This window comes from Temnothorax nylanderi, unplaced genomic scaffold (genome assembly GCF_030848795.1).
Source record: "Temnothorax nylanderi isolate EJ_2023f unplaced genomic scaffold, tnyl_v1.0 TNYL_tig0001_pilon, whole genome shotgun sequence".
NCBI classification, from domain to species: Eukaryota; Metazoa; Arthropoda; class Insecta; order Hymenoptera; family Formicidae; genus Temnothorax; species Temnothorax nylanderi.
In genome coordinates this window covers 2527008-2554513 of record NW_027249063.1, presented here as the reverse complement: position 1 = coordinate 2554513, position 27506 = coordinate 2527008, and the positions used below count along the sequence as shown (strand labels likewise).

Genomic DNA, 27506 nt, shown 5'->3' with positions numbered 1-27506 from the left:
TATATCTATAATATACTATAATAAGTGATCTTTACCAAATGATATACGTCGATTTTTTGAGAGGGTTAATTTGATTCATGAACACAAGAGATAATAATTTACTCTAAAAAAGAAATAGCTAGATGTTGTTTAGACCACTTATACAAGGTGTTCCATTATTATTAATGACACAAGAATATGATAATAAAATATCTCGCAAATAACGCATTTTCGAAAAAAAATTTTTAAACTGCATTGTTTGCACGATATTTTATCATATCTTCTTCACATCTTACAACGTTAAAAATGGAATTTTTTTAGAATAAATTATTATCTTTTGGGTTCCTGAATCAGATCCCAAAAGATGAGAAAAATCGGCGTGTATCACTTGGTATAGAAAAATAAGGTATTATGCGTAACAACGGAACGCGCACAGATCCCAGAGGCGAAACATTTCATGGATTCTTCATAAAGAAGGAGGGGAAAAAAGGAGAGACACGGCAGCGAAAAGGTCGCAAGTTTTTTGCGGTTTGTAACACGGCTTATGGCCGGTATTCATAGTCGGTTCTTATATTTAAGACCACCTTAAGTACAATCTTAAGATGTCATTAACCAATCACAGAGCCATATTAGCATCTTAAAATATTACTTAAGACTGTCTTGAAATAAGATCTGATTATGAATACCGGCCTATATCCGCGTTTTTATTTCGCATCGAGAATGAGAAAGAGTGTTTGACCACGGCGTTGCTCAATGTATTCAGAGTAGCGTCGCGCTTTTTATTGGAAAAGTCGCTACCTTAAATTCTTCTAAATGTACTGTAAGAAGGAAATCAAATAAAAAAAGATACAGTGTACTTGTCATTACTGTAAGGATATTCGTGCGATTAAGTCGAGATCACAAGGACTGAAAGCGATCTCAAATTCAACCCTCGACAGCCGCGACGAAATAATCTCAAATAGAATTACAAGTAATTATTGACGTAACGTCGACAGCGTCAAAATTATACTGGTTTTTGCGGCCCTCAAACGCTATTTGATTTGACGTAATTTGATTATGTCTTTTCTCATATCAAGCTCGCGACTGTTAAGTAAAGTCAATTATTATTAATCGAGCGTAAGAAGATATTAGAAAATATTGCAATAATTTCAGCGAATCGGGGGCCACGTAATTTCGGGGCGACTGGCCTTTTCTGAAATAGCATCACCATTTATTGGTACTCTCGACTTTTCTCGTCGGATTTGATTCATCCCTCCTGTCTCCATAACGTATACCGGCTGCTTGAAAGACGTAATAAGAATACCTACCTTTTCCCGTTATTTATAGAATTAGCGATCTAAAAAGATCGGTAGTTCAATAAATTCCATTTAAAATCGTCCATTTTTATTTGATCATTTCCTAGAAGTTTATGTGACTCGGAATAAAAATAGTGTTCAATCATGTGACATTAATTAACGTCTCGTTAGTGTAACGTAATTACGGAGGGAAAAAACAGATCGCATTGCAATATTAGAGAGAAAAGAAATATTCGGTTTCCTAGGGATGACGTCAGAGCTATTATAGTCACAAGTCAACTTTTAATAAACTTTTTTTACATATTACTTATTCTCTTTCTCTCTCCTTCTCCGGATAATTCATTATATGTTTAATATTTTACATATAATAATACGAATAATGGTAACACTTTTTTTCCGATATTATCCCGCGATATCGGGCGGAAACTAATTAGCCAATCTACATATAAAAATTTGGACGAACTATTTCTGTACTTGTATATAATTAGAATATTCATCGATGTACGACCTTTAAGCGAAAATATATTGCTTTTAAGAATTCGCTCGAGGGGAGGACGGCATAAAAAATAAAATACGAATGGAAATTCTCATTACAAGCTGTCGTTCGTGGTGGGCCAAGGGACTTGCAATAAGAACCGAGATATCACATATAGTCTTATGACGTCCGTGGGATCGTATTTTGATACGAAGCCTTTCGGGAATCTAGAATTTCCGCTGTAATTGACCGTATATTTGTCACCGCGAATACCGCGAGATCGATACTCCGAATGCGAAATAAACAAGAAGCAAATAAACTCGATCGTTCTCTCCAATGTTGAAGTGCGAGAAAATCGCACAATTTAAAATATTACAGTAATTATCGTTGATATGTGTCCGAATTTTGTTGTGGCAGAGAATTACGTTTTAAGTATGTTTTACATAAAATTGCTGCGGTCATGTAATTAGAATCAGAAAATTCATATACATAACTGTTATAAAACACTTTAAAAATCGTAAATTGTGTTATTTATCATATTTTGTAAAACTTTTACTTGCATTTTTATCCAAAATATAAAGGCTTAAAATAAACAATCGAGGAAAACCTTTTCCGATTTAATTTGTATAAAATATCATTTTATTATTATTATTATTATTATACATCATTTACACTCTATACGCATAAATTTTCTGTGATCGTCATAGTCAAGAAGATCGAAATGTTACAGGATACATTCATTATCGTTCATTATATCAACTTATCTGCACGATTATATAACTATTAGAATAATTAGAGCTGCGCTGTATTTCAATCACAGACGTAGCTACAACTACAAGATACTACAAGATATACCTCGAAATAATTAATCAATATATTTCACTTTAATGCTCCTGCATAATCACCGATAAACTTCTTCGATGTCTGCCAGTTTTTTTTTTACTTAGATTTACTAGGTTTTTAGCTTGTATCGTACAAGTAGACGTATGCGTACAGATGTAATCAGGTATAATAAGAACGATGCACAAAAAAGCGTATTAATCATTGAATATATTGATCGTTCATTAGTGTGAATGATATACATACATGTATATTTACAATGATATATACTAGATATATCTTTCATGAAATGATGTATCTAATTCAATATATTTCAAAGACATGCCACTTGAATCAGCCGTTTCTTTTTTAAAGGGTGTCACTTATGCATGAGAGATGCAATCTGAAAGAGTAAAAAATAAAATCAAACAACGGTCAATATAAACAATATAAAGATATATAAGAGGTATACCCAAAAAGGCACAAGATAATAATTTGCACTAAATAAAAGAAATAAGTAAACAATCATAAGATTGTTCAATATTTTTAAGAGTGTACAAAATATAATTTTATTGAATATTAATAATACAATATATTAATAATTAATTAATATTAATCAAGCATTTTGTATTCAAGGAAAGTAAAGTTCCCCTAGCTTATGAAATTTACATAATTTTTGCATCATTTTTACTATTCTATAGAAGAAAATCAGTTTTGCTTAATGGGCATAAAGTGTCTTCCCTTCTCCTCCCTCATGAAAATTACATGTAATAAGAAAGAACTTGGTAGGGCAAGGAATTAATGGGACCTCTAATGCATATATGTTACAATTACGACACAGATATGTCGTGTTGAACATGGATAATAAAATCGATGTGTGTGTGTGTGTGTGTGTGTGTGAGAGAGAGAGAGAGAGAGAGAGAGAGAATACTTGCAGGTAAATGCAATTAAACTACCAATGGTAACAAAATACAAAACAGAAATAATGAAAAAGCTATTAGATGGTTTACGCAATGCAAATGAAAATAGTTAGACTCAAATGACGAGTGTTAAAGAAATGAAATAGGCAGAGACATATAAAGAGCAGTTACTGGATAAGACGCATCAATACTACAAACATCAGTCATATTATTTGATACTGACACTGAAACTAAAATATCTGTCAATTCCGATTTATTTATTCTCGTTTTTTTCAAAAAGTTTCTTAAAATCCTCCACGTTCTGCACGTTGTTAAGCTTGCTCGCCATAGCCTGGTGGTACGCGTTTAGCAGTTCTTGTGCGTCCAGTTTAGAGCATACGCTCTTAAAAATATTGAGCAAGCTCTCTTTGGGTACATCATGATTTTCGATATGCGCGACCACGAATTGGGACGTCCATAGTTTATTTAAAACACGTCTAGCCATAACGGGGGACTGTTTTAAAGCTTGCGCTATATCTCCCGAGCTGTTATTCTGCAAAGCAATGTCCAGGACTACCGACGCCGGAATAAGCTCTTCGTTCGCAACAGTATGACTAATGATCACGTCCATCGGCAACCTTTGTAACAAAGCGTTCAAGCTTGTTGACAGTTCCGGCATAGATTGCTTGATACCTTCTTGTTCTTCCTGTTTCAGCTTCTCCGACAGTATTTCAATGATTTCTGACGATGTGCATTTTTTACAGATCGCGCTTTTCAATTGACTAAAGTCTAAGCTGTTCAAACCGTCGGCTATGTTAAGCTTCTTGCTATAGACCTTGAGCACCTTATCAAAGAATTTATCGTGGTTAAAAATGTCAGGCAATCTAAGGAGGACTTTGTTAAGGCCGCACGCGCGGCAGGCTGCTTTCAACGATGCATCGTTGACTTGTTGTTTGTCCTGCAAACCGAGCATTCTGATCGTTTCCTTCAGCAATTCTCCCTCCTTCAAATGTGCCATCTTTACCTGAAAGTTAATCGTTCCCTTATTTATCTAATAAACAATCAGTATAATCGGTATGTGATAAACAAAATTTTTACCTTATATTGCAGAAGGATTGCCTCGGGATTGCATCTTCTACAAGCGCTTTCCATCACCTGGTTTACGTCGATTTCATCCAGTAATTCTGCAAGCGACATTTGAGACGCAACAGATTTCGTTGACGTTTCAACAGTCGGCATCGTGGAACCGATTTCGTTGGTATTAGTACCAATGGAGGAGTGTGTGATTAGAAGTTCGTCATACGCACTTGAAGATCTGGCAGGATTTTTTGCTGCGTCCAGGCTGCCATTTAAAGATGAAAACAGTCATTTTTTTATATTTTATATTTAAAATTATTTACTGTAATAAAATGCAAATATCTTATTTATAAAATAAAAATGTGAAAGATTACGTACATGCTTTCAGAGGACGATGAAGGGATTGGCACAGGTTCAGCATTTTCTGTAGACGTTCCAGGTTTTGACATTTCAGCCGCAATCGGTATCTTCGCGCTTGTCTGTCCATCTCTTTTAATAGTGTCTGAGACTGACAAATCAGGATTACCTGAAATCGTGGGTTCCAGTGAAATGTCCATGTCACTGGTGATCGATTGCGTTTTATCCGAGTCTTCTATAGGCGAGTTTCTTCTCGGCAGATCAGAGGTATTTCCGGTGAACCGGATAACTGGCGTGCTACAAGTTAAGGATTCACTGTCGATTCTCGCAGATTCCGTTTCGATGTCGGATATAGTTCGACGTCGGATATTGGCGATTGTTACATTAGTAGGCAATTGTTCCACTTCATTTGACTTCTTGTCGGAGAGCTCCGTTTGTGGCATGCGTGTGCCTTCGAAAGACTCCAATACCTTCTTCACAAATTCAGTCTTTGGTTTACCTTTCACAGGCATTCTGTCAATTTCGCGTTCCGACAGCTGGGCAAGATCGCCGATTGTGCGCATATTTCTATTCGCGAAGTACATACTTAGACTATGCTTCCAAAGGGGATAAGTCAATTGTTCAACGATACTATTAATAGGTTCGACGCACGATGACAGTGTTGGATAGATAGGTTCCGTGGAATCCAGAAATGCAGGATCAAGTTCCGCGTTATTTCGAGCTTCCTGATTTTGAGTGTCTTGTGTCGTGGGTAAACTGGCAAATACGGAGTCCGTTACCGGCAAGGTATCTTGTTCCGCGATGTTTTCTGTCGTATGCGTACTGCTGCGTATTGGCCTTTCACAGAATATCTCGTCTGCATTTATGGAATTTAATCCGGTAACATTCTGGATGTCTACAGTGTCCTCCATACTCGAATTGTCGTCTTTGGTAGGTAAAGCCGCTATCACAGAATCATCGGTCACATTCAGTTTAATAGAATCTATCGAATTATTCTGGATCGTGTTATCGTTTTGTCTCGTCTGAATAACCGTGACACTAGACTTTGCATCCATCCCGTCGAAGATGTCTTGCTGCGTTTCGGAAACGTCTTCCGTTTCGACGTCCATTGGCGAAGAATGGTCGTTAGAATCTTCACAAGATAAAATCTGTTGGTTTTCTGAGACAACTGATTCCGTAGTTATCTCAATTTCCTGCGCTAATTCTAATTCGTCGATAACATCCATCCTCGTACAGGAATTTGTTTCAATATTTTCATTATTACTATTTTCTAGAGAATCGCTAGGTATTTGCTCATCAATATCTTCTGCGTATGCCTCAGATATTTTTGTCAATGATTCATTCTTTTTCTCGATCTCCGTGGCAACTTCAGTGCCGCTTTCATTTTGAGTACTATCCTCAGTTATTAATTTCTCCGTATCGAATGGTACAAGTTTAAGTTTGGTTTGCTTGAACCTCGGCGAATCCTTCCTAGGTGTGAGACTGCGTGCCCCCGAATATTTAATCACTTTTTGCGGGGATTCCACAGTGGAGATTTCATAGCTCATCTCTTTTGACACCGGTGGATCTGCAAAACTCACTCGCTTTCGCTGTAACATACAATATCCCAACATATTTTATAAATCTGTGATTTAAGTAAAAAAAATACATTAAAATAAAATACAAAATAACATGCTAAATAAAGATATAATATAGAATTGTTTAAAATAACAATCATCAAATTGCACTATCAAAAATAATCTTTGATTTAGCCTGTTTTTCTTTAATACTACGTATAAATGTATGATAATATAAATTGTACAGAAAATACCTTAGGAGTTAAATCTAGATCTGGTTCTGATAAGCTCAACCGATGACGTTTAAGAATACTAGCACTCGGTGACGCGGTTAATGAAGGTGGATTAGCGCTTGACCATTCCAATATTGGTAGATCGTCCTTTTCACGCGGCGGTGATACACTCCTTTCATTTTCCTTGTCAACTGAACTTTCCGTTAATAAACAGTCCGATGCACCCTTGTTCAATTTAAACGAAAGCTTCTCGCCATCGTTTTTCAAAGTAGCGAAAGTAGTGTTTGACGATGAAGATGCGGAATAATCGGTCGATCTCATGTTGCTGAAAATCTTTTCTTGCCGACTGCCAGAAGGCCCACCTATTTTATCCATTTCTTTAACCATTAATGTCTTTTTATTCATTGACATTTCATTTTCCGCGTCCTTTTTCGATTTCTTTAAGTCGTCCAATATCTTGGACGATTCTTCCTCCAGTACAATAGGCGGATTGTCCACGCCCAGTCGCGCCTGATTCGTGACTAAACCTAGCATATGAGCGGCACGTCCTGTGAACGGTTTCGGCTTAGAAAATATCTTGCTACTGCTTCTTGGCGAAGAAAAGGTAATTACACTCGTAGATTTAATCGTTGATGAATTGTCGATTGTCCTCTGATCTTCCGACATTAAACTCCTCACGTTAGAATTATCAGTTTTCTGAACCGAGTCTTTATCTATACTATCTATGTTTTCTTCGTTCTTTGTCTCTGTACTATTGTCAGGATTAGCTTCATCTAATTCTTCACATGGATCAGGTACATTATTATCACCACAATCCATGGGGATAGATTCAGGTACATCAGGTACATGTTTTTTGTCAACAGTCGCATCAGAAGTTTTAACAGCCTGAACATTAGTCATTTTATTAATCATAATGAAGCACTGTTTCTCGCTGCATATTTTATCTAATTTTGAACCGACATTAGGAATTTGCGAACTTTCGACGACATCCTCGACCTCATCCTGACTCTGTTCGCTTGATGACTCAGTAAGTTTCGCAGGTTCTACATCTGAGTTAGATTTCAAATTATCTTTATCGAGCTCTTCATCTTGGGCTTTAAACCCAATTTCCTGTGCTGCTTGATTGGACATCGAAATTACATGTGTCATACCTGTGTCAGCATTTTTCAATTCAGTCTTATCAATAGCCTCATTGGATTTTTTAACATCTTTATCTCTATCTTTATTATTGTCTTTATTAACATCTTTATTAACGTCCAAGTTATTTTTATTAGACTCTTGTTTGCTTCGTCTACCTCGTCTCTTAAGTGTTACTTGCTGTGTATCGTCTACATCTTTCACATTTTTTTCCTGCGTTCTTGGAGATCGCTTTGATTCTTCCTGAGATTTTGCATCCACGGATTTCAATTTAAGGCTCCTATTATCAAGTGTCCCGTATTTCCTTAATCCGTGTACCACTGTTTCTCTTTCACCTTCATCCGGATGTTTAACTCGACGGCGATTCACTACAGGACAGTCAAATACCATATTAATTTTCAAACGAGATATTTCATTTTTCACACGTTGACTCACATTACCCATGTCTATGTCTGGGAAAACGTTGTCACTACTCCGCGATGTTTCACCACCGTCATCATTATGGCTTTTAGTAGATGTAACCAACTTCCGTTTTCGACGTTGAATGCTTCCGTCCGATTCAGTGTCTAACACGTACTTACGTTTAATGCCTTTCTTATTTTCGTTAGAATTTTCTTTAATATCAGTATCATCATCTGACTTCTGTTTACTATTTGTGTCAAGTTTTCCCTGAATAGTCTTCACTCTCAATGTTCTTTGTACACTTGTTGTACTCGAATCTTTTTGTACCTCGACAGTTTCGTCATCTTTCAACGACGACGTCAATTTTGTCATGCTATTACGATGTCGTCGTTTAATACTGTCCAACATCGACGGAGATGATTGTTGTTCATACGTTTTATCTTCGGGAAATTCATCCCGCGATTCAAAATCCAACTTTTTCGCAACAGATCCTATTGTCACTGCAGCATCTGCTTCCTCGTCTGCTTTTGATGTAGTATTTTTCCCACTGAAAGATGCTTGTGGAGACAAATTCGTTTGTTTTGACGTGTCCTGCCCTTCATTAGACTCGTCTTTCTTAGATATTTTCGTTGAACTTTCGTTTTGCTTAGTATTAACAGTATTTTCTCCAGTATTTTCATCCAATTCAATACAGACATCATCAACTACGGATATCTTGTCTGCCGCGTTAAAAACTTCTGTTCGTTTAATCGTAACCTTGTTTTCCTTGTTGGCATCATTATCAATAGATTTCTGCATTGTAGGGTCGCTCTTCTTATTGCTGACTTTATCAATCTCGTTAATATGTTTGGCTTTAATATCAAACCATTGTTGCAGATTTTGAGAGTTTTGCGAGGACGATTGAGAAAGATCATTATATAATGCCGGTATGTCTTCTCTTTTCCTTTTCAAAGTTTCTTTCTGATGCTCAGTCAAACGATTAACATCAAATTTCAGATCTGTTTTTATGTACACATAATCCTATAACAAATTTGAAAATGTAGAAAACATCGGCCAGATAAATATAAAAATATGTAAAACATGAAATAATGAACATTATTTACTTGTGAATCAGGTTCAGGTAGTGTAAGCGTATTTTTATCATTTTTCTCAGACGATTTACTAGATACTGATTTTGTAGTAGTTGACTTTCTATTCAAGAAACTTCCGGCTGTATGCACCTCTTTTACTTGTTCTGTTTCTGCTTTTTTCTTCGTAACGCTATCAGACTTTGCCTGAGTTTTCTCTTTTGGCTTTTTTATTTCATCTAAAATGCACTTAGCGGTACTATTCAAGTTGTCTCTAATGTCAAAAATAGATTGTGTCAAAGATCTTATTTCTGGATTAGCATGATTCATGGCTATTGTAATTGCTTCTTTGTACAACGATAAGAGTTCGTGATCTAATTGTTTAAGTCCTTTAAAAATACTGACTATGTATTCCCATGTGTTTGCAACCTGCAAGCAAAATTGCCGTAAAGAAACATGAAAAGCTAACATAAAAATCGAATGCTCTATAAAGAATATTGATATCATACTTCTTTAAAAAGCGCCTTTGTTTGCGACGAAAGCATAAGTTTGACGACTGATTTACAGTTACGCAAATATGACACTACTCTTTGCAGATTATGTCCATATGTGGTGATGAGTATAGCTGACAATGCTTTCAGAGCTATTTCAGTGTTAAGATTTTGTACGTCATTAAAAGAAATTATTATTACGTCTATTATTAGTTGCAGAATGGATGGAATTTCATCTTGAGCTGAAACATGAATTATGCAAGATATGTATTACCATATTCTGGGCATTAATATATTTTTATATAAAATTATAACAATTAATTCTACATACTCAACAAAGACTCATAATCAAGGGTGCTCAATAAGGCGTCTAAGCAGTTTACAATAAAGGTGCAGCAACTTCTATTTGTACTTAAACAATTCCGCATCATGCTTGCAGTATCCATTAAGATTTCATTTGATTTCATTGTAGTTATCACCGAATGTAATTCGACTTCTTTATATACAGTTTTCCACACTATTGCTTGACTTTTTATCTGTGAAATTATTAATATATAAAAAAGCTGTTGCAGAGCGAGTAAATATATAGTCGTAAAAGAAAATATTTTAAAAATTATACAAACCAGCTCAAGATCTTCTATATGTGTACAAAATGGAAATGACAAAATTAATACCATAACTTTAAAGTTATCGTTTCCACTGATTTCAGTGTTTCTTATGTATTTTGTCAATATTTCCGCTATCATAGACCATATCTCTATGTAAGCTAATTCATTACTATCACTGTAAAACATTATTTATTAATCAATTGAATTGTGCATTATTATTAAAATTTGTTGGAACTTACTTATTTTTACGTGCATTATACACTGATTTCAGATTTTCCATTATTGTTTCCAGAAATCCAAGCACACCTGAGGAATATGTAAATTCTGGACTAACACATCGCTCCAGAAGGCACTTAATTGTATTACTGTCGTAATCCCTGTAATATAAAGATATAATAAATGCTCACATAATGCAGAAAGCAACACATAAACGTATCGGCAATTAGTTTAAAATACACGTACAAGATGTACTTCAGCATTTCGTCGAGTATTGGAGACGTTAAAAGTTTTAATACCATTTCTGGCAATGAATTGTCATGAAATTCAGTTTTCTCAATAGCGGAATTAACATCTGGCAAAATTACATTAAATATCATGTCTCTCACCATGAGCTTATCTATATGGTTTGCCAATTCAGTTACAACTAGTATCACATCCCTATACAGATGGTCCTATAAAATTCAAAGCAATATATTGTCAAAATTCCTTTGTTATATACATTTATTTTATATTACAAAAACAGGAAAGTTAAATATGTATTAATAACCTTTGTTTCGAGTTTAACGTTCCGTATGTATATCATCAAGCTTGTCCATAATGTTTTACCAAGCTGAAAACGATTTTTCATTTCTTTATCTGTAAGTTGACCAAGAATGAGCAGGGCCTCTGCTATACTATGAATAATGTTTTTGGAACATTCTTGAAACACCTCATAAGATATAGCATGAGGAAGTCTTTCTTCTAACATTGGAGGACAAACTGCAAAGAGATCTTCCTTTGTGACAAGTAATTGACACAAGGCATCCACAGCAATCACTTTTGTCTTGAAAAATCTTTTGCCTGGAGAGGCAACAACGTCAAATTTTGAAGAAAGCAATGGCGTGTCCCCAAGTGGTCCAAAGCAATAGTTTAAAAATTGCGTGATAACGGGAGTAACAAATTTCACGATATCTTTATACAACTTAATAATTAAGTGCCACCAAACTTCTAGCTTCGTCAATGCAATTAATTCAGTTTTACTGTTCTTTGCGTTTAACGGAATACAGAGTAATTTTATTCTTCTGGCAGTAGCAAGCTCTTGATGATCTAAAGCAAAATTGTCAATCAACAATTTCCACGAAAGGAAAGCTTGTCTGCAATACAATAAAAAAAAAATCGATTAGTTAATCGTAGATAATCGAAATTAGGATTTAATTGCAGAGCCGAGAGTTTCACCTGCGTATAATAGGATCGATAGACTTGAAGGCTTTCTCCTCAACACTCAGCAAATTATTTATAAGACTAGCACCGCGATGAAGATCTGTGCCGAGGAACTGGATAGTAGTATTCCATTGTGTAGTCCAATCCAGCTCGCATGCCGCTACCAATAGTAACATGCGCTTATAATACGTAGATTGTAAATTGGTTTTATATTGTGCCCATACGTCAGGATAGTCTTTACGAATATGAGCTGCTGAATTAGTCGTAATAGCTTGTTGCAAAACTTTCAAAGCATGACCGCGCTGGCGCTTGTGTCCCATATAGGCCAACGTTATGATCTTATCCATCAGTAACTCATCATACTAAAAAAAACAATGATTCCCAGTCCTGAGCGTAACTTCTAAAAATTGTTTATGACACAATTGTGTATGTTTATACCTTTTGAACACTTTGATCAAACGTTATGGAAGCCAGTCTGTACAATCTTCTCAAAAGAGCAAGCGCATGAATGTTTATATCCTCCTCTAGCTTTTCCTCCTCTGACAAAGGTTGCTGTTCAATCTTCGTCAACATTTGCAAATTATCCACACACGCCGTTGGCGTTAACCATTCCATTAAACTAGGCTGCACGTTAACCAAGCAGTGCTTGAAGAAATTTAGAACCTGTCCGTCACTGGCAGCTGCAGAGATAGCATTGTCATCTAGTACCTCCAACAGTTTAAATATCCTTAATCTAAAATCAAGGAAGAGGATAGTACCTTGTTACGCATACAGAGTACACAAATTTTTTACGACAAATTTAACCGGACAAACCTCGTCTTCTTGTCAGTCACTAGCATCGATTCGAAAAGGTGTAAGGGATGCGATCGGAATTCTCGCACAATGACATTGAACGCTCCCACTGCTTCATTTTGCAAGGTTCCCTCGTGCTTCCAGAACGCTTCTATCACCAGCCTACATAAATCCTTGTAGCGTTCTTCTTTAACGGTACCGCTCGTCTCTAACTTTTTAGCTTGACTACAAGGCAAACGTTGGAGTCTTTATTGTAAAATGTTAGGGAAAATCTTTCACCACACATATACATGCAAATACATTCAATGTCTTTATTCAACAGTACAGATGTATACATATCGAACAATGCATATTAGTATTTCTAAAAAATGCAACATCTTATTCGTGATTCTATGCTAAATGTCTTTCTATCAATGCAGATTAACTTTAATCTTGGTTTATGTCTTTCCAGTTCTAAGAATTATAGAAAAAGATAATAATTAAGATTGATTAAAGTTAATTTACATTGATAAAATGAATACAAATCGGGTAAACTTTCCAAGTAAATTTTTGACAACGCCAGTGGTGTTAAAGGCCTAAATTTTACCATTTTAAGTTAATGTTTACTCCACAATCATTCTATGTAATTCAAGCTGAGACAATCAAGCTCACAACTCGAGAAGGAAATTAATAGATCCTTTCAGTCTTTTCCTTCTCCTTTTCCTCGCAATTTTTCTCTCCTCTCTCGAATCCCGAGCATCACGAGACTAAACAAGATGCAAAAGGAGCAACGTAGCGAAGGACCTAATGTCCACAATTAATCACTACAATTAACAGACGTCGAGCGTCTGTCGCGTCGCGAGGGACCGCTCCTGGTCAATCCTGATCCTGATCCTGATCAATCCTGATCGATCCTGATCGCAGCAGCCCCACGTCGCTCGAGGGGAAGGGTCCCCGCGATTACTTTACCTGACGGTAATATAGGTTAAAGCCTCGCGCTTCTCCTTGACATTGCCGTTCAACGCCTTGAGTATCCTCTGGAAGGTCGCGCTCGTGATCGCGGCCATCTCGTCGCGTCTACCTCCCGTCCGCTGCTCTCCTTTCCTGTCTTCCGCGCGACAGCCGCCGATTACCGATCACCGTTCATCTCATGCCGCGCGCGCGAACCGGCGGCGGCTCACCAGTCACCACAAGCAACCACAAGACGTTCCCGTTCGATCCTCGACACCTGGACACCGAGAGAGTCTTCGCGCCCGGGCCGAAAGCCGAATATGTCCGACACGCCGGAGCTTACTACGCTCTCCCACGACTCCCACACGAGGAGAAGAGGGCTCAAGAGGGGGAGGACAGAGAGAGAGAGAGAGAGAGAGAGAGAGAGAGAGAGAGAGAAAGAAAGGGGAGAGAGAACGACCTTCTCCCGTGTCGCAAATTGCGCAAAACGATTCACGCGGTCCGAAACACGGACGTGCCTGCCCGTGCGCGCACGATGCACGATCACGATTCCCGGACACAATAATCCCGAATGTTCATGGGCGCATGGGCGGGACAAGGGGGAAAGGGGTACCGGTCGTGTTACTCCGACTCGGGCTATTCTCCTCCGCGCAGCGTCTGTCGCAACCGACAAACAAAAGTGGCGAACCGCGTTTGTTTTGCCCGCACGCCGCTTCGCACGCCAACCAGAGATCACGAAAGCGTTCGCGCCTTTCGTCTCTCCCCTTCTCCGTCGGCCAGCGTTTTCATTTTAGCGGGAAGCGACCGGGAGAAGAGAGGGAGACGAAAGGAAAAAGAAAGAGAGAGAGAGAGAGAGAGGAAGAATCGCTAGACGGCGTCATTCACGCTTTCACGATGTATGCCAATTTCAGTGGTTATAATTGGTCGTAATTGGACATGATTACACGGGAAGAACCAACTGCCGACTTGTCGACTCCCCCGCGTCCTCGTCGCGAAACGTCATCGTGGACACGTGTACAAGTACATATGCAAATTGCAACGTGTATCACGCATAATAAAGCAACGTAGAAGTCGACTGTCAAAGTCAAAGCATCTCTGCCACGTGTAAATATATTTCATCTAAAATTATTCAAATTAATGTACAATTGTATTTTAAACCAAGTCAGAAACTTTTACTTCGCCAGTCGTGACCATACTGACGATTATAATTAATAAAGATGACCATCAGTTAGGTCGAATAAAAAATCTTTATTGTTAATTGTATTTTACTTCCTGGTAGGTGATATATCCAGACTGACCCAGACACCTGAATAACATATATTCCTCTAAAAAGAAAGGAAAACGCCAGCGGAAATTTCTATTTCCACAATTATGTCGTCTAGAGGTAAGTAAAAATAAAGGTGACATCTTGTGCTCCTAAAAAAAAAAAAGATTGCATCACAAACTCTAAGAATGCTTTGTAGGTATATCCAATCGACTCGTGCGCGCGCGGGAAAGGAAAAGCCTATTGATTCTTACTATTCTACGTAGAGCTGGCATATTAAATTTTAATTTGTTCCGCTTATTGATTACAGGAGAACAGGTGGATTTTCTATAGATACTCGGAAAATGTGTGACCTCAAGAAACTGACAATGAGAAATACTTATAGAAAAGATTACACGCGTGTTTACTCCTGCTTTTACTTATATTTTCGATACGTGGCATATATCGTTTTCAAGCCTTTGGCTAAACACGTTTTACTTATGGACCGTCTACTGACAGGAACGTTTTGTTCAAACTAGATTACAAGTAGATAGATCCTCGATCGAGAGAATCCTGCCGAGATTGCAGATGTATCCATACGTGTCCGCTACATTATAAAATATAAAGAAAGCAAGTTAAACAAGTCGAATAGAAAGCATGTCTCTATTTGAGACGCGAGATGACTGAATCCTGACTCACTTCTGGCCGCCGAGATTCCATCGTGTCCTTTAAAGGACTCCTTTGATTGCCTTTGAATCGCTCGCAATAGATGAATAGAGTTACGAGTCCCCGGATGCGATTCGCCTCTCCTTTCCAGCCTCTCGATTCTGCGTCCAGCTCCGAAAGACGCGCGCATGTTGCGCAGAAGGTATTGCCCTTTAATCTACCCTTTTAACATATATATGCATACGTGTATATACACAAACATAATGGATTTCTGTCCCGGCAGAACGCTAGGACGCAATTGCGCGTTTTGAAGGCGCGTAATAGCCGAGAGAGAGAGAGAGAGAGAGAGAGAGAGAGAGAGAGAGAGAGAGAGAGAGAGAGAGAGAGAGAGAGAGAGAGCAAGAGAGAGAGACACGAGGGGTCGGACACGTGGTACACACATCGACGCAGCAGTCCTCCTTTCATCTCGCTCTTCCTTCGGTAAGCACACAGTCTGTTTTGTCTGTCGCCTCCTCCCTCCGCATTCCTTTATAGTCCTTCCTCCCCTTATTTCTTTCATATGTTCGTAGCCGGCGTAGCCACAGCGCCCACAGCTCCTCGAGTGACGTCGCAATCATCTCTCCTTCCCTTTTTATCTCATAGTAATCGTGATTCCCCCAGGGTCATATAACCGCTTACTCAAGAAAGATGCAGAAAAGACGCCGAGGGAGAAATGGATTTAGAAGTAGAGATCGAAAACGCAGAAAAATCTGCGAAACTTGGGAATTTTTGCGTATTTTAAAGACGAATCGAACAAATCGTATCAGTCGATATTGGAATTGGTGCATAAAACCAGTATAAATACTCAATAATTTTACCTAAACAGTTCTTGCTTCAAAAATGCATATTAAGTATTTGTTTGAAGTAACAGACAAAGAGAGTGAGGGGTATAAGTGCAAAAAGTGTGTCTGAGATTCGTGGACCATTATGTCGAGTTTTTAAGCGACGAGATTAGACGTTGGTCTGTACGATCGTTTTAGCTGTGACACTTTCTAAATTTAAATTGAAGTGGTATGTGTCTATAGCTTTTGGAAAAGAAGAGAAATATCAAAGAGACCTAAGTAAAGTGTAAAAAAATGTAACCGAAGCAAGTGAATCCTTGTTACGTCTCTTGTTTATCTCTTGTAAATTGCTCTGTATATGATTAAGAACAGCGAGAAGATAAATATGTTTTCTTTCTGATCGACATTCGTGAAAACTAACTAAAGAAAAGACGCATTTCGGATCTCTTGATTTTCTCGTCCTGTGCGAAAAGAAGAGCCCACGTGACGTGGAGCGATAATGTTCAAAACAAGCTTATCGCAAATCATGCTTGCATAATTTATCTCATGTTTAAACACCCCCGTACGACAGACGAGGTTATGAAAAGGCCGCGTCTTATTTGTATGTGTTACAGTGAAAGCATTATCTTGTTTTTTAACATTTTTATTGATGAAATTAGTGTACAATTGTATGAGTCTGTAATTGCAGTATATATACACTTACTATTAAGTGTATATAATTAGTAAGTTTTATAAGTATTGATTTTATGCTTTTACTGTGACATATATATGTTTTATACATATAGATAGATAAAAATTATGTATATTACATTATGCATTTATCGTTACAGGTTTTCTGTGATTGCATTAAGGGCTCGTAAAGTCACACCGTGATAAATCTTGCCGTTCCCACGGCTGGACAGACGTCGTTAATTCACCAGCGGGATGAGCGTGCGTACGCAAAAGCTACTTCTGTGTGCGCTCGTGCTTCTAGGAATTCTCTACCTCTGCACGAACCGACGTGCGAACGACAAGGATGTGTCCCTGAAGCGGCTTCTCGCCGCTGCGATAAGAGCAGCGGAGATTGGAGGATTGGAAGTGGTGGCGGTGCACGATCAGATTAAATTCAAAATAGAGAGCAAAGGTCAGACGAAGGAAGGTAACTATTGACAAGTAATTCGATACGTAATTGTGTGTGATATGATATGTTGCACAATAGTCTGTCAGGTTTTTATTTGTCGCATTAAATTTTTATGTACAATCTTCTATTTTCTTGAATCGACAGACTCTGGCATAAATGTGGAACAGTGATATAATATGATTCTTCTTTTCTACCTTCTTTAAAGGTGTAAATGATCCAGTAACAGCGGCGGATTATAGATCTCACTGTGCCATGTATCGCTCTTTGACGGAGGCATTCCCAGGGATTACTGTGATATCTGAGGAAACGTCGCAAGATTGTGATAAAATTAGAGTAGAAGATATTAAGAATTCTGTCAAAAATCTCGAAGGTTACGATATAAGTGACGACATTGTAAACGTTAATGATATTACAATCTGGATAGATCCTCTTGACGCCACCAAAGAATTCACAGGTAAAGGTGCATCTTTGCCATTATGATATTCCAGTACCTCTAACAAAATTACTTTTCAGGTTATTTATGGCAGGAACAGTTATTTTTAAAATGACCGATATTGTGCACTTTTATGTTCGAACATGTTCATATTACAATCAAAATAAGTTGGCCACAAATTTTATAAGAGATACCCAAAGATTAGATTATAAGCAATGAGTATGAGGAAAATGTATTACCTGCAATTGCAATTCGGAAACAAATTAATATTTTCATGATCGTTTATGGCTAGATATTGAAGAAGCACCGACTGTTTTCAGGATCAAACAAAAATAGATTTTTGGACATAATATGATACAGATAATCACGTCAATTCTGTAATAATATAACATATTATGAACAATCTCAGAATAATAAGATGTTCGGGTAAAGCTTAGTCCCTAAATAAATAATTTAACATGTAGGCGCAGTAAATTGACATTAAAACATTGGAAAACTATTAAGACATCGAGTCTTTATACCAGATTCACCAAGTTCCTTTTTTTTTTAATATTAAGTTAATACAAAGCTTTTTACTGACTTTTGAATAAATTAGAAGGCTACTTGGTGGTTTTGGGACATTTTATATTTTTTAGCTTGATGTAGTTTCTTATGAACCAAGTTTGACAGCTTTTTCTCGATGCCCTATCATATTTTTAGAGAATTTACTGCAATATGTATCTACTATGGTATGCATAGCCGTCAAAGGACAACCAGTTATTGGTGTTATATATAAACCGTTTGAGACAAAACAGAATTACAGTTTATTCTGGACGTGGAGCAATCATGGTGTATCAAGAAACTTGAAAAATTTACCCAAGGTAATTGTGTGACATCGGGGTAATTTGACAAAGGAAGTTATAATCAACTTTATAACACATTATTTAACTAATCTTTGTTGAACAGGTAAAGGACAATAAAACACCTATCTTGATTGTATCTCTCTCACATGCTGGACAAGTAAAAAACTCATCTAAAGCTGCCTTTGGTGACAATGTTAAAATTATTTCTGCTGCTGGTGCAGGTAAAAAAAATTTTTTTTTAATAGCGCAAGTTTATTTCTGTAATTTGCTATTAAAGACTCGTGAGTGGAAGTGAAGACAGATAATTTTATACGCGTATTTTTCTGAGTGTTTTAAGACTCTCATTGTTTTTATTTTTCGTTGCTCAGCCCCGCACTCTTTTTTCATGCCTTCAATTCTTGTTATTAGGAATTTTATATAGAATATACAAATATAAGAGATGTTTTGTTTTAGGATACAAATTTTTGGAAGTAGCTGCTGGTAATGCGACAGCGTACGTTCATACGACTGCTATCAAGAAATGGGATATATGTGCTGGCACTGCAATTCTTAGGTATTGCTATTCAGCTTAATTAAATATTTGGCTTTATACGTAGTATATTTACTTGTCATTAATTTATTTTTTGTTTTTTCTTGTAGTGCTTTAGGAGGAACAGTGACACAGTTATATGATCAACAACCAATTTATTTCGGATCTAATGATGACAAAGTACTTACAAAGGGTCTTTTAGCGACTATGAGCGATCACGCGTGGTATTCCGAAAAATTCTTGCATGACTTTCCATCCGATTCACATTAGTCAAGAACACAATATATCAGGAGAGAGAATGAAGGTTGTATACATCAAATCCTGCTTATAAGATTCGTGTTCTAAGTAATAACAAATATCAATATGTGCTCGCGTACGTTAAGATCACATACCTTCCAATATCTGTCTTATCGTTAAGTATTTATTATAAGAGATAAATTTGTCATAAACTGTGTAAAAAAGTAGACTTTTATATAATAAATGGAATAACGAATGATTTTATTACAAAAATTATTTTATACACCTTCGACACAAATAATTATGATTCAAAGACAAAAATTTTATACAAATTATTTAATACAAATTTAATACAAAAATGTCAAGACTAGTTTGCCATCATAATTTTTTATAAACAGTCTATTCAAGTCAAATGTTTTTTTTTTTAATTATGTAACATCTATTTAGCATTCCTCTCTGACTTTATTTCATATAAAAATGATGCATAGATTTATTTGACTAATTTCACCTTATTATCTGAAATACATATTGCAGATGATTCTTTTAACTTTTCTACTGTTTTGTTAAACTTTGCAATAGCTTTTTCATATTCAGTCAATTTGAAGGTATCATCATTCAAGTTAAAAACGTAATATATACATTTTTTCATAACTTTATCTCGTAGTTTTCTTAAAGGCATTTCACCCTTAGTTTGTAAAATGTCTAAGACGGTCTCTTTCCAGTGGAACCTGGAGACATCACTTCCATCGTTTGTTTCCGAAACAGATCGTTTTCTAATCTTCACAGCAGTTTGATCGGTCTCTGATTGAATGTTGATCGGTTCCAACTGCCGTTTTTTAGATTTATTTCGCCTTTCGTATAGCCCGTTGGTAATTTCGTGTGCTTTGTCACCTCTATTTTGACGACTCACAGAATGATTCTCTTTGCTTATATTTTCATTGTTTTGATTCTCAGCGATATTTTGATTGTCAAACGAGTTATTAGAATCCATTTTTCGGGTGCACGTCATTTCATCCGCTGAAAACCAAATATTTGACTTAATATGCATTCTATAAATTTTTTTATTATGTACAATACTCATTCCTATGAAATTTATATTATAAGCTCTTCCAATTTCAATAAACTAAAACAGATCTGTTGTAAGAAAAAATACTCACCGTTGCTCTGCTCCTGATTTTGTACAGTATCTTTCTCTGGAGTCTTAGTGGACACTTGTTGATTTTGCTTGTGCGCATTTTCCATTTTGTCCCAAACACTCTCCACAACCGTCACATTCGCACGATTGCCTATCGCATTGCGAACGAAGTTAAGGAACTTGGCCTTCTTCCTTGGTACATTGTCGTAGTTCGATAAAATGTTCAGAAAGCTCCGTTCCGCATTGGATAGATTCACTGTCCCGTTCAGCAAATTATTAACAACGTTAATCCATTCTTGCTGCTTGCGCTCGCCCTTGTTTGCACCAGGCTTTGGGACATAATCCTTTGCGCCGTACCTCTCGGCTTCGGTTATGCATTTCGTGTGCGCGACGTACTCGTCATCTCTTTTGGAGCAGTTAAGAATATTAAAAACACAATTATTAAGTATTGATTGACGTTTGATCAAACTTATTGGCTTAGTTTACACCGATCTTTTGATATGGGTATCAAATAGTATATTTCAGCTGCTCAGCCAATAATCAAATTAATTTATTAGTTATTTACTTTTTAAAACGCGTATCAAATGATCGGTATAAACTAGGCCATTGAATCCCTAGCGTCCTCGCTAATTTTTTTGAAACCAACATATTTGAAAATCCAATTTTTCGTACTTCTACAATTTCATCGATTCCTCCAATTCCATAAGCAACATGTGTTTCAGAAAAATCTGCGAGGTTGCCCGTACGCTGAAGAAATATCTATTTGCCACTTAAATTCTTACCGAAAATCCTTGTGGCAGTCCACGCAGGTTAAGAAGGGCGCGTTCCGGCACATTTGATAATGTACAGCCACTTTGGGCTTTTTCACCGGGTCGCCGCAATGGTTGCAAGTAAAGACGACCATATCGTGATTATTTGTACAATTGGATCGCGGTACTGATCGAAATAATACTTAAATGTGAGTAATGTGACGAGTATACCGTCAAGTAACTTTAACTTAACCTATAAAAGCAGCGCGCAAGCCGACTAGCCGAGACTAGCGAGCACGAGGAGCAGTGAGCAGTATGGCCACGCGTTAGCTATCCAATAATAGAGTCCCTATAATATTATAGGGTCTCTAGCATGGTCTGCTTTTCGCACCGCCATCTTGAAATGCAATGTCATCGGCGCGTCTCGTTTCTCGCTCGTAAGCGCTCGTAAGTAAGGTGGCGGAGAGTCGGTCACAAGAGAGTCTCTCGTTCACGTTGCACGGCAATTTTCCTCATCTATCGGCAAACATGTCGAGTGGTGCGCTTTTCGGCAATAACGCTTCGCGCGGCGCCTCGAAAAACCTCGTGGAGTTCAAGGCTGGCAAAATGACCGTGAAAGGCAAGATGGTTTATCCGGACACGCGAAAGGGCCAACTCTACGTCTACCAGTCTGACGACTCGTTAATGCACTTCTGTTGGAAGGACCGGACGACCGGAGTCGTGGAAGACGTATGATCATTATTCTTGCTCTTAATGAATCCCTAGAAAACCTTTTTTCGCAAACGGAAAAGCGTATACGTTTATTTGTTCGCGCCGAGAAACTCCGTTGCTACACATTGATTTGCGGTTTTTCGTATTAAGTACACGGTGTGCGTATTTCTGTAATCGTGCATGCTTTTCAGGATTTAATTATCTTCCCTGACGATTGCGAATTCAAGCACGTTCCCCAGTGCAAGACCGGCAGAGTGTATCTTCTGAGATTCAAGTCGTCGAATAAGAAATTCTTCTTTTGGCTACAGGTAAAGAAAACGCAATTTTGTAATATCACAGAATTATAGTAGTTAGATTGGAATAGATTGATTTATATCTGCTTCGTTTACATCATTTAACAAGCTTTTGACGATATACGTTGCGCTGGACATTTGCTGACAGCTGTTTGTGTATTAAGCACATATTTTTGTTATATAGGATCTCAAAACTGATAAAGATGAGGAGCACTGCAGAAAAATTAACGATGTACTTAATAATCCACCGACCCCGGGATCCCAGAGGAGTGGCAGTACAAACGCCGAAGGGGATCTGCAGAATTTATTAAACAACATGTCGCAGCAACAGCTTATACAGTTGTTCGGCGGCGTTGGCCAGATCGGTGGTCTGGGTAGTTTATTAGGTACCAGGGAGTAAGATATAAGGAGACCGATCTCCGTACTATGAAAGTGGGTCAATTTTTGGGCGAAAGTTGGTGGCGCTGGTGTTCCAAAAACGGTACCCTCGCTGCTGGTGACAGGCGGCTGAACAAAACTACGCGATGCGTAAGGTTGGAATTTTACTACATTGAAGTATAAGAAAAGTGAGTTATAATTGGGAATTTTAATAAATTATTATGGCTATGCTTAATAGAACAAAAATAGATTTGTAAATAACATTAATCGAAACTACGAAATACTGTGCTGTGGTATAATAATAATCAATTGAAAGTGAAAAGTGTTGAATTTTGAAATGTCTTATTTTGTGCCGAGGATAAATATTTATCCTCGGCACAAAATAAGACATTTCAAAATTCAACACTTTTCACTTTCAATAAATTATACGAATTATACGAACATTACGTAAATCTGGAGATCAGTCTTCTTATGGCTGATGGCAGAGAACGAGGAAATAGACGTGAACGTTTCAATGCACTAAAAAAATTTTTATATAAAAACATATCTAAATATATAAAATAATATAATATTATATAATATATTATATAAAATATGTCCATACTATGTTTTTTTTCTTTTGTATAATCTCTGTTCGTATGTACAAGACAAATAATAAGAAAAAGAATTAGAAAATAATTAAAAGGATAATTTTTGCATTGTTTTTTTTATTATTTTTGCATTGTCCATTGAACATTGAAACGGATCGTCATGTGACCCACCGATGATGGAACACAAGCGCTGCGAGTGGTAACATTTAACACTCAACTTTCGCCAGGCCAGGTTTTTGCGGGTAGCCAAGTATGGAGATCGGTCTCCTTATATCTTACTCCCTGTTAGGTACAATGAATAGACCGCACGGTGTTCAGAGTACAAGGGCTTCCACTACGACTTCATCTACTCCGGCCACTACAAACGTGACTAGACCACCCCATTCGTTGACTCCTGGACCTAATGCGGACTCGAAATCTTCGAGTAAGTAAACTGTTTGTCAATGTGCAAATAAAACGGTCTATTCCAATGACGTATTTACCTAGGTAATAATAAATCGTCCACGAGAACAACAGCTCCGTCCACGCCGGCTGCGACAGTGGCAGCTCCAAGTAATAGAATACAACTTAGCGATTTGCAGAATTTTCTATCGGAAATTCCGACGCCATCTCGAACGGAGCCAACTGTGCAGGTAATATCACATTGCTTTTTCATATCTATTACTGAGTTAATCTGAACGTTGGATTGGATTAAAACTTCGACTGAAGGATAATCGAATTTTCTAACAAATGACTGATTGATATACAAATATAATGCAATGTATTATTTTTTAAATTATGCAATAATTGAATTAGAAGAGTTTTGAATCAGTATGAAACAAATGATGGTAGGTAATAGATGTTAATATATTTTGTGAGTAGAAGATGCCTCTGTCATAAGTTACATGAGTATACATTTGTACAGAGTATCCTAAAATTCCCGAGACACTGCCTGATGTCCTTTCTATCATAGATTTTTTTGGTTTTTTACGATCAATTTACACTCAATGAAAATATCAAAGTATCTATAATTTTGGCATAATAAAATAAACAGTTGCAGCTTTCAGTAGAATTTCAATTGAATTTCAAGAGCGAAAATAAAAAATAAAATTATCTTTATTAATTTATTAATGTTAAATAGACTTTACTGGTTTGAATATAGATTTGTAACTTAATTACTAAAATATTTAAAACTAGAAAAGCGATAACATCTTTAATAAGGAAAAAGATGTCTTCAAATTTACTATTAGAGCAATGATTAATATTTTCAATGATGCTGGGACACTCTGTAAATGGTCTTTAAAAATATTGTAGTAACGATGAAACATCATCTATTGAAATTGCATTATAAAACATTTATCGAAAGTTAACAACTTTGCTATAAATATGTGCATGTCATATAGGTATAAATTTAATTAATAATAATGATATTATTTTTACTGTATAAAATCAATCTTTAGGAGTCAGCTTATGTACAAATAATATGTTTTTTTTTTCAAACACGAGAAGATAAGATGAAATATCTTATCCTGTGATGGATTGTGATTGCAAGACCACACCTTGAATATTTACGTCATAAGAGAGATAAATATTATTAAATATAGTAATAAGTATGGTTTATATGACATTGATTATACATAAATGTTGTGACGTATTATTTTTTTATGAAATGAGATAAAACGATATCGAAATTGATCTTAAAATCATTGTACAAAAGCGTGAGACCAGAAGAATAGGAGGACATTTTCACAGTTTACACATACGAAAATATATAATATTGTGAAAACACAATGTGTAATTCAGTAAATGATGAAACCATATATGCAACCAGAAGCAAACAGAAGGATCTGTTAAAGTTTTTAATGTGTAAACAAAGTAATGTAGAAAATTCAAGGAACAGTTTACTAGAACAGATTATCTATCATATATTACTAATTATATATTTTTTACAGCTGCTATCGCTATCAGGGATCTAAAGTGCCATTCTTGATAACAGAAGCTGCAGAATAACTTTCGAGCTCATTCAGTGTTTTACAAGTGTTTTTAAATGGTCTCTCTCTTTGAGTGAGCGAATTTTTAGCTTCATTATTACGAATAATTAATAACAGTATCGTATAATACATTGCAATGCATAGATAATTAACATTGAAAATATTATTACACTTAAATTAACAAAATTATTGCTAAAGAAATTTGTGTGGCGTGTGGCGGGATAACAGACTTTATAGATATTTAATTAATGTACTTAAATTGAATCGGAATTTTAATGTGTTATAGCTATGTGTTTATGTGCTTGTAGATGATAATATCATTATAGAAGTCACGTGATCAATAGGTTTTAGCTAACGTGTTTTACATTGTTGTGTTTGCCTTTCATTCCCTCTGAAACTCCAGTAAGGTTTTAATAATCTATAAGTGAACTACGTTATCACTCTCAACGTTACCTAGTCCAACGCAGTTTTATGTAGTAATATTTCTTGAAAAGATCATAAACACATGTGTTCTATTAAACACATTATATGTGTCCTATAATACTGTGAAATTACGTTTATTAATACACGTTTATTGTTAAGTTATTGGATAGAAAGTACTTTGTTAAGGAGAAGTATTGGAAGAAAAACAAGTACGCGCAGCCACGATCATTTTAAAAATTCAATGATGTCGATCTGGTTGCCAAACTAGTTATTAATCCGCAATATATCGTGACAGAGCAAGACTAGAAAATCGAAAAGAGACAGAGGCATGGTTTTCTCACTGTTAAGTATTACTATCCTTTGTCTGAACTTTTCCTGGCTGTCGGAGACTCTGGCTCTGCTGAGCAGTTGGGGAAGTTTCTCCGGGTGTATCTGTTGTTTTCGTTCAGCTACAGCGCAGCTTATTGTCCGGCAGAGGGGCGTAGCGACAGAGCTGACCAACGCTATCCCAGCGGCGATCTCTGCGTTGACGAGCCTGGAGAGTGTCATGAACGTGCACTTGCCGGCCGAGGACAACCTGTCTACCACGCTATCGTCTCCCCAGTTCTCCCAGGCGCTATCAATGTTCTGGTCTGCTTTGCAGTCGGGCCAGGCGGGCCCTGTCATCCGTCAATTCGGCTTGGGACCGGACGCCGTCAATGCCGCGGCCAGTGGAAACATCGAAGAATTCGTCAGCGCGCTGGAGTCGGAAGCGAAGAACGGTCAGGGACAGCAAGCGCAACAGGGACAAGACGACAAGAATAAGAAGCAATCACCACCGGCCGCTAGTCCTGATAAGAAGGACGATGACGACGAAGGCATGGCTTTAGATTAAGGATAGGATTTGTACGCGTCTCTCATGTCAGACGTTTCGCTTTTCTATTCAGAAACTATGCGTTGCATATTATGTTACGATGAATCTATATACGAAATAAAAAAAAATCTCAATGGACACATTCTTCGAAATAATTTAGATATATACATAATATAATTTCGATAACATACTTTTTGGACGTATATTTAAACGTTTTTCCAAGCACTCGAGAATCTGTACTTTTACTTTTATTCATGAGAGATTAGCAAACACATCGATCAAATAGAAACAGGAGATTTCATCACGCGCTATCAAAATTACACATATGTACGAAAATTAATATATTGGACATTTTGTATACAGCATACGTTTATTGGATTTAGTACTGCGTATACTGAAATAAAATAATTTAACAAAACCGTATATGTACGATTCGTGTGTATTGTATGGATATCCAAATGTGCCTTTAAGAGTTTTCTCTGGTGACGCTATTTAAAATTGTTTAAAGAATAATTATTCTTTAAATTCTAAATTTTATTTATAACCATTTAGAAAATAGTTCTGTAAAAGAAATAATATTTATTTTGTTAACAAACGCAACAATCGAATGTAGAATTTAAACTGTAAGGGAAGCAGAATGGCGGGAAAGTGCGGCCCAATCGGGCACTTTTGTTTACGACGCACAAGCGTTTTATTGGATCTCCGTGATAATCGATATATAGCATCAGCTGAGTTTTATCAACTCCCTGACTAAATTTGCTAGGAAGAATATTTGCTAGACAAATCGATACTTTGCCGACGCACTTCTAATAATTGTGATATAATTACGCGCGATTATCTAGATTGATTTTCTCAGGGAAGGAAGGTTAGGTCGAAAAAGCAAAGGTTGCTCGAGGTGACGCCGTCGATGTGTCGTCAGGTGTTTGTACGGTTGATCGCGGTGCTATCCGATTGGCTGTTTGGTCATGACATCATTC

The 27506-nt window shown here is 36.8% G+C and overlaps 4 protein-coding genes and 1 long non-coding RNA gene across 14 annotated transcripts; 3 read left to right on the top strand and 2 right to left on the bottom strand.

The window, feature by feature from the left end:
* Positions 1 to 2365: 2365 nt before the first annotated feature.
* On the bottom strand, positions 2366 to 14059 carry LOC139775262 (uncharacterized). 4 transcript variants are annotated; one of them, XM_071711227.1, is made up of 16 exons: positions 13555 to 14059; positions 12628 to 12831; positions 12253 to 12547; positions 11830 to 12176; positions 11162 to 11747; positions 10858 to 11066; positions 10635 to 10772; positions 10411 to 10570; positions 10119 to 10323; positions 9806 to 10029; positions 9333 to 9725; positions 6712 to 9249; positions 4923 to 6490; positions 4566 to 4809; positions 3712 to 4491; positions 2366 to 2971 (listed from the first exon to the last, which is right to left on the bottom strand). In XM_071711227.1, the coding sequence occupies exons 1-15, from the start codon at positions 13650 to 13652 to the stop codon at positions 3742 to 3744; spliced, it is 7959 nt and encodes a 2652-aa protein (XP_071567328.1). In that variant the 5' UTR covers positions 13653 to 14059; the 3' UTR covers positions 2366 to 2971; positions 3712 to 3741. The 4 variants fall into 4 exon arrangements, with proteins under 4 accessions (XP_071567328.1, XP_071567466.1, XP_071567405.1 ...); XM_071711365.1 differs by having other exon boundaries at positions 4161 to 4491; XM_071711304.1 differs by having other exon boundaries at positions 2366 to 4491; positions 6712 to 8195; positions 8268 to 9249.
* A 31-nt stretch (positions 14060 to 14090) lies between these two features.
* On the top strand, positions 14091 to 15422 carry LOC139776515 (uncharacterized). The gene is made up of 3 exons (XR_011719105.1): positions 14091 to 14640; positions 14816 to 14920; positions 15111 to 15422. It is a non-coding gene; the product is annotated as an uncharacterized lncRNA (long non-coding RNA).
* A 354-nt stretch (positions 15423 to 15776) lies between these two features.
* Positions 15777 to 19686, top strand: LOC139775872 (putative inositol monophosphatase 3). 6 transcript variants are annotated; one of them, XM_071712379.1, is made up of 8 exons: positions 15908 to 15925; positions 16015 to 16169; positions 17097 to 17404; positions 17592 to 17840; positions 18519 to 18679; positions 18765 to 18882; positions 19115 to 19214; positions 19301 to 19686. In XM_071712379.1, exons 3-8 carry the CDS (start codon positions 17191 to 17193, stop codon positions 19458 to 19460), a joined length of 1002 nt encoding a protein of 333 aa, XP_071568480.1. In that variant the 5' UTR covers positions 15908 to 15925; positions 16015 to 16169; positions 17097 to 17190; the 3' UTR covers positions 19461 to 19686. The 6 variants fall into 6 exon arrangements, with proteins under 6 accessions (XP_071568341.1, XP_071568480.1, XP_071568716.1 ...); XM_071712240.1 differs by lacking the exon at positions 16015 to 16169 and having other exon boundaries at positions 15777 to 15925; XM_071712615.1 differs by lacking the exons at positions 15908 to 15925; positions 16015 to 16169 and adding an exon at positions 16298 to 16495.
* On the bottom strand, positions 19326 to 21610 carry LOC139775803 (uncharacterized). The gene is made up of 3 exons (XM_071712121.1): positions 21345 to 21610; positions 20585 to 20967; positions 19326 to 20444 (listed from the first exon to the last, which is right to left on the bottom strand). Exons 1-3 carry the CDS (start codon positions 21464 to 21466, stop codon positions 19918 to 19920), a joined length of 1032 nt encoding a protein of 343 aa, XP_071568222.1. The 5' UTR covers positions 21467 to 21610; the 3' UTR covers positions 19326 to 19917.
* A 90-nt stretch (positions 21611 to 21700) lies between these two features.
* Positions 21701 to 26952, top strand: Rpn13 (regulatory particle non-ATPase 13). 2 transcript variants are annotated; one of them, XM_071711941.1, is made up of 6 exons: positions 21701 to 22040; positions 22214 to 22330; positions 22500 to 22701; positions 23573 to 23707; positions 23770 to 23915; positions 26152 to 26952. In XM_071711941.1, exons 1-6 carry the CDS (start codon positions 21840 to 21842, stop codon positions 26548 to 26550), a joined length of 1200 nt encoding a protein of 399 aa, XP_071568042.1. In that variant the 5' UTR covers positions 21701 to 21839; the 3' UTR covers positions 26551 to 26952. The 2 variants fall into 2 exon arrangements, with proteins under 2 accessions (XP_071568042.1, XP_071568117.1); XM_071712016.1 differs by having other exon boundaries at positions 21702 to 22040; positions 26320 to 26952.
* The last annotated feature ends 554 nt before the right edge of the window (positions 26953 to 27506 follow it).

What these genes read in the sequence shown, in the direction of transcription:
- Rpn13 (XM_071711941.1), top strand. Translation starts at nt 21,840, where the DNA reads ATGTCGAGTGGTGCGCTTTTCGGCAATAACGCTTCGCGCGGCGCCTCG. An exon ending in TGGTCTGGGTAGTTTATTAG is followed by an intron (nt 22,702 to 23,572) that starts GTACCAGGGAGT and finishes ACTCCCTGTTAG; the next exon opens with GTACAATGAATAGACCGCAC. An exon ending in TGCGGACTCGAAATCTTCGA is followed by an intron (nt 23,708 to 23,769) that starts GTAAGTAAACTG and finishes GTATTTACCTAG; the next exon opens with GTAATAATAAATCGTCCACG.
- LOC139775262 (XM_071711146.1), bottom strand. Translation starts at nt 13,652, where the DNA reads ATGGCCGCGATCACGAGCGCGACCTTCCAGAGGATACTCAAGGCGTTG. An exon ending in ATCGATCCTATTATACGCAG is followed by an intron (nt 11,748 to 11,829) that starts GTGAAACTCTCG and finishes ATTGTATTGCAG; the next exon opens with ACAAGCTTTCCTTTCGTGGA. An exon ending in TACCTGAACCTGATTCACAA is followed by an intron (nt 9,250 to 9,332) that starts GTAAATAATGTT and finishes AATTTGTTATAG; the next exon opens with GATTATGTGTACATAAAAAC.
- LOC139775803 (XM_071712121.1), bottom strand. Translation starts at nt 21,466, where the DNA reads ATGGTCGTCTTTACTTGCAACCATTGCGGCGACCCGGTGAAAAAGCCC. An exon ending in GACTGCCACAAGGATTTTCG is followed by an intron (nt 20,968 to 21,344) that starts GTAAGAATTTAA and finishes CTGCTCCAAAAG; the next exon opens with AGATGACGAGTACGTCGCGC. An exon ending in AAATCAGGAGCAGAGCAACG is followed by an intron (nt 20,445 to 20,584) that starts GTGAGTATTTTT and finishes TTTGGTTTTCAG; the next exon opens with CGGATGAAATGACGTGCACC.
- LOC139775872 (XM_071712240.1), top strand. Translation starts at nt 17,191, where the DNA reads ATGAGCGTGCGTACGCAAAAGCTACTTCTGTGTGCGCTCGTGCTTCTA. An exon ending in CAAAGGTCAGACGAAGGAAG is followed by an intron (nt 17,405 to 17,591) that starts GTAACTATTGAC and finishes CCTTCTTTAAAG; the next exon opens with GTGTAAATGATCCAGTAACA. An exon ending in CGCCACCAAAGAATTCACAG is followed by an intron (nt 17,841 to 18,518) that starts GTAAAGGTGCAT and finishes TCATATTTTTAG; the next exon opens with AGAATTTACTGCAATATGTA.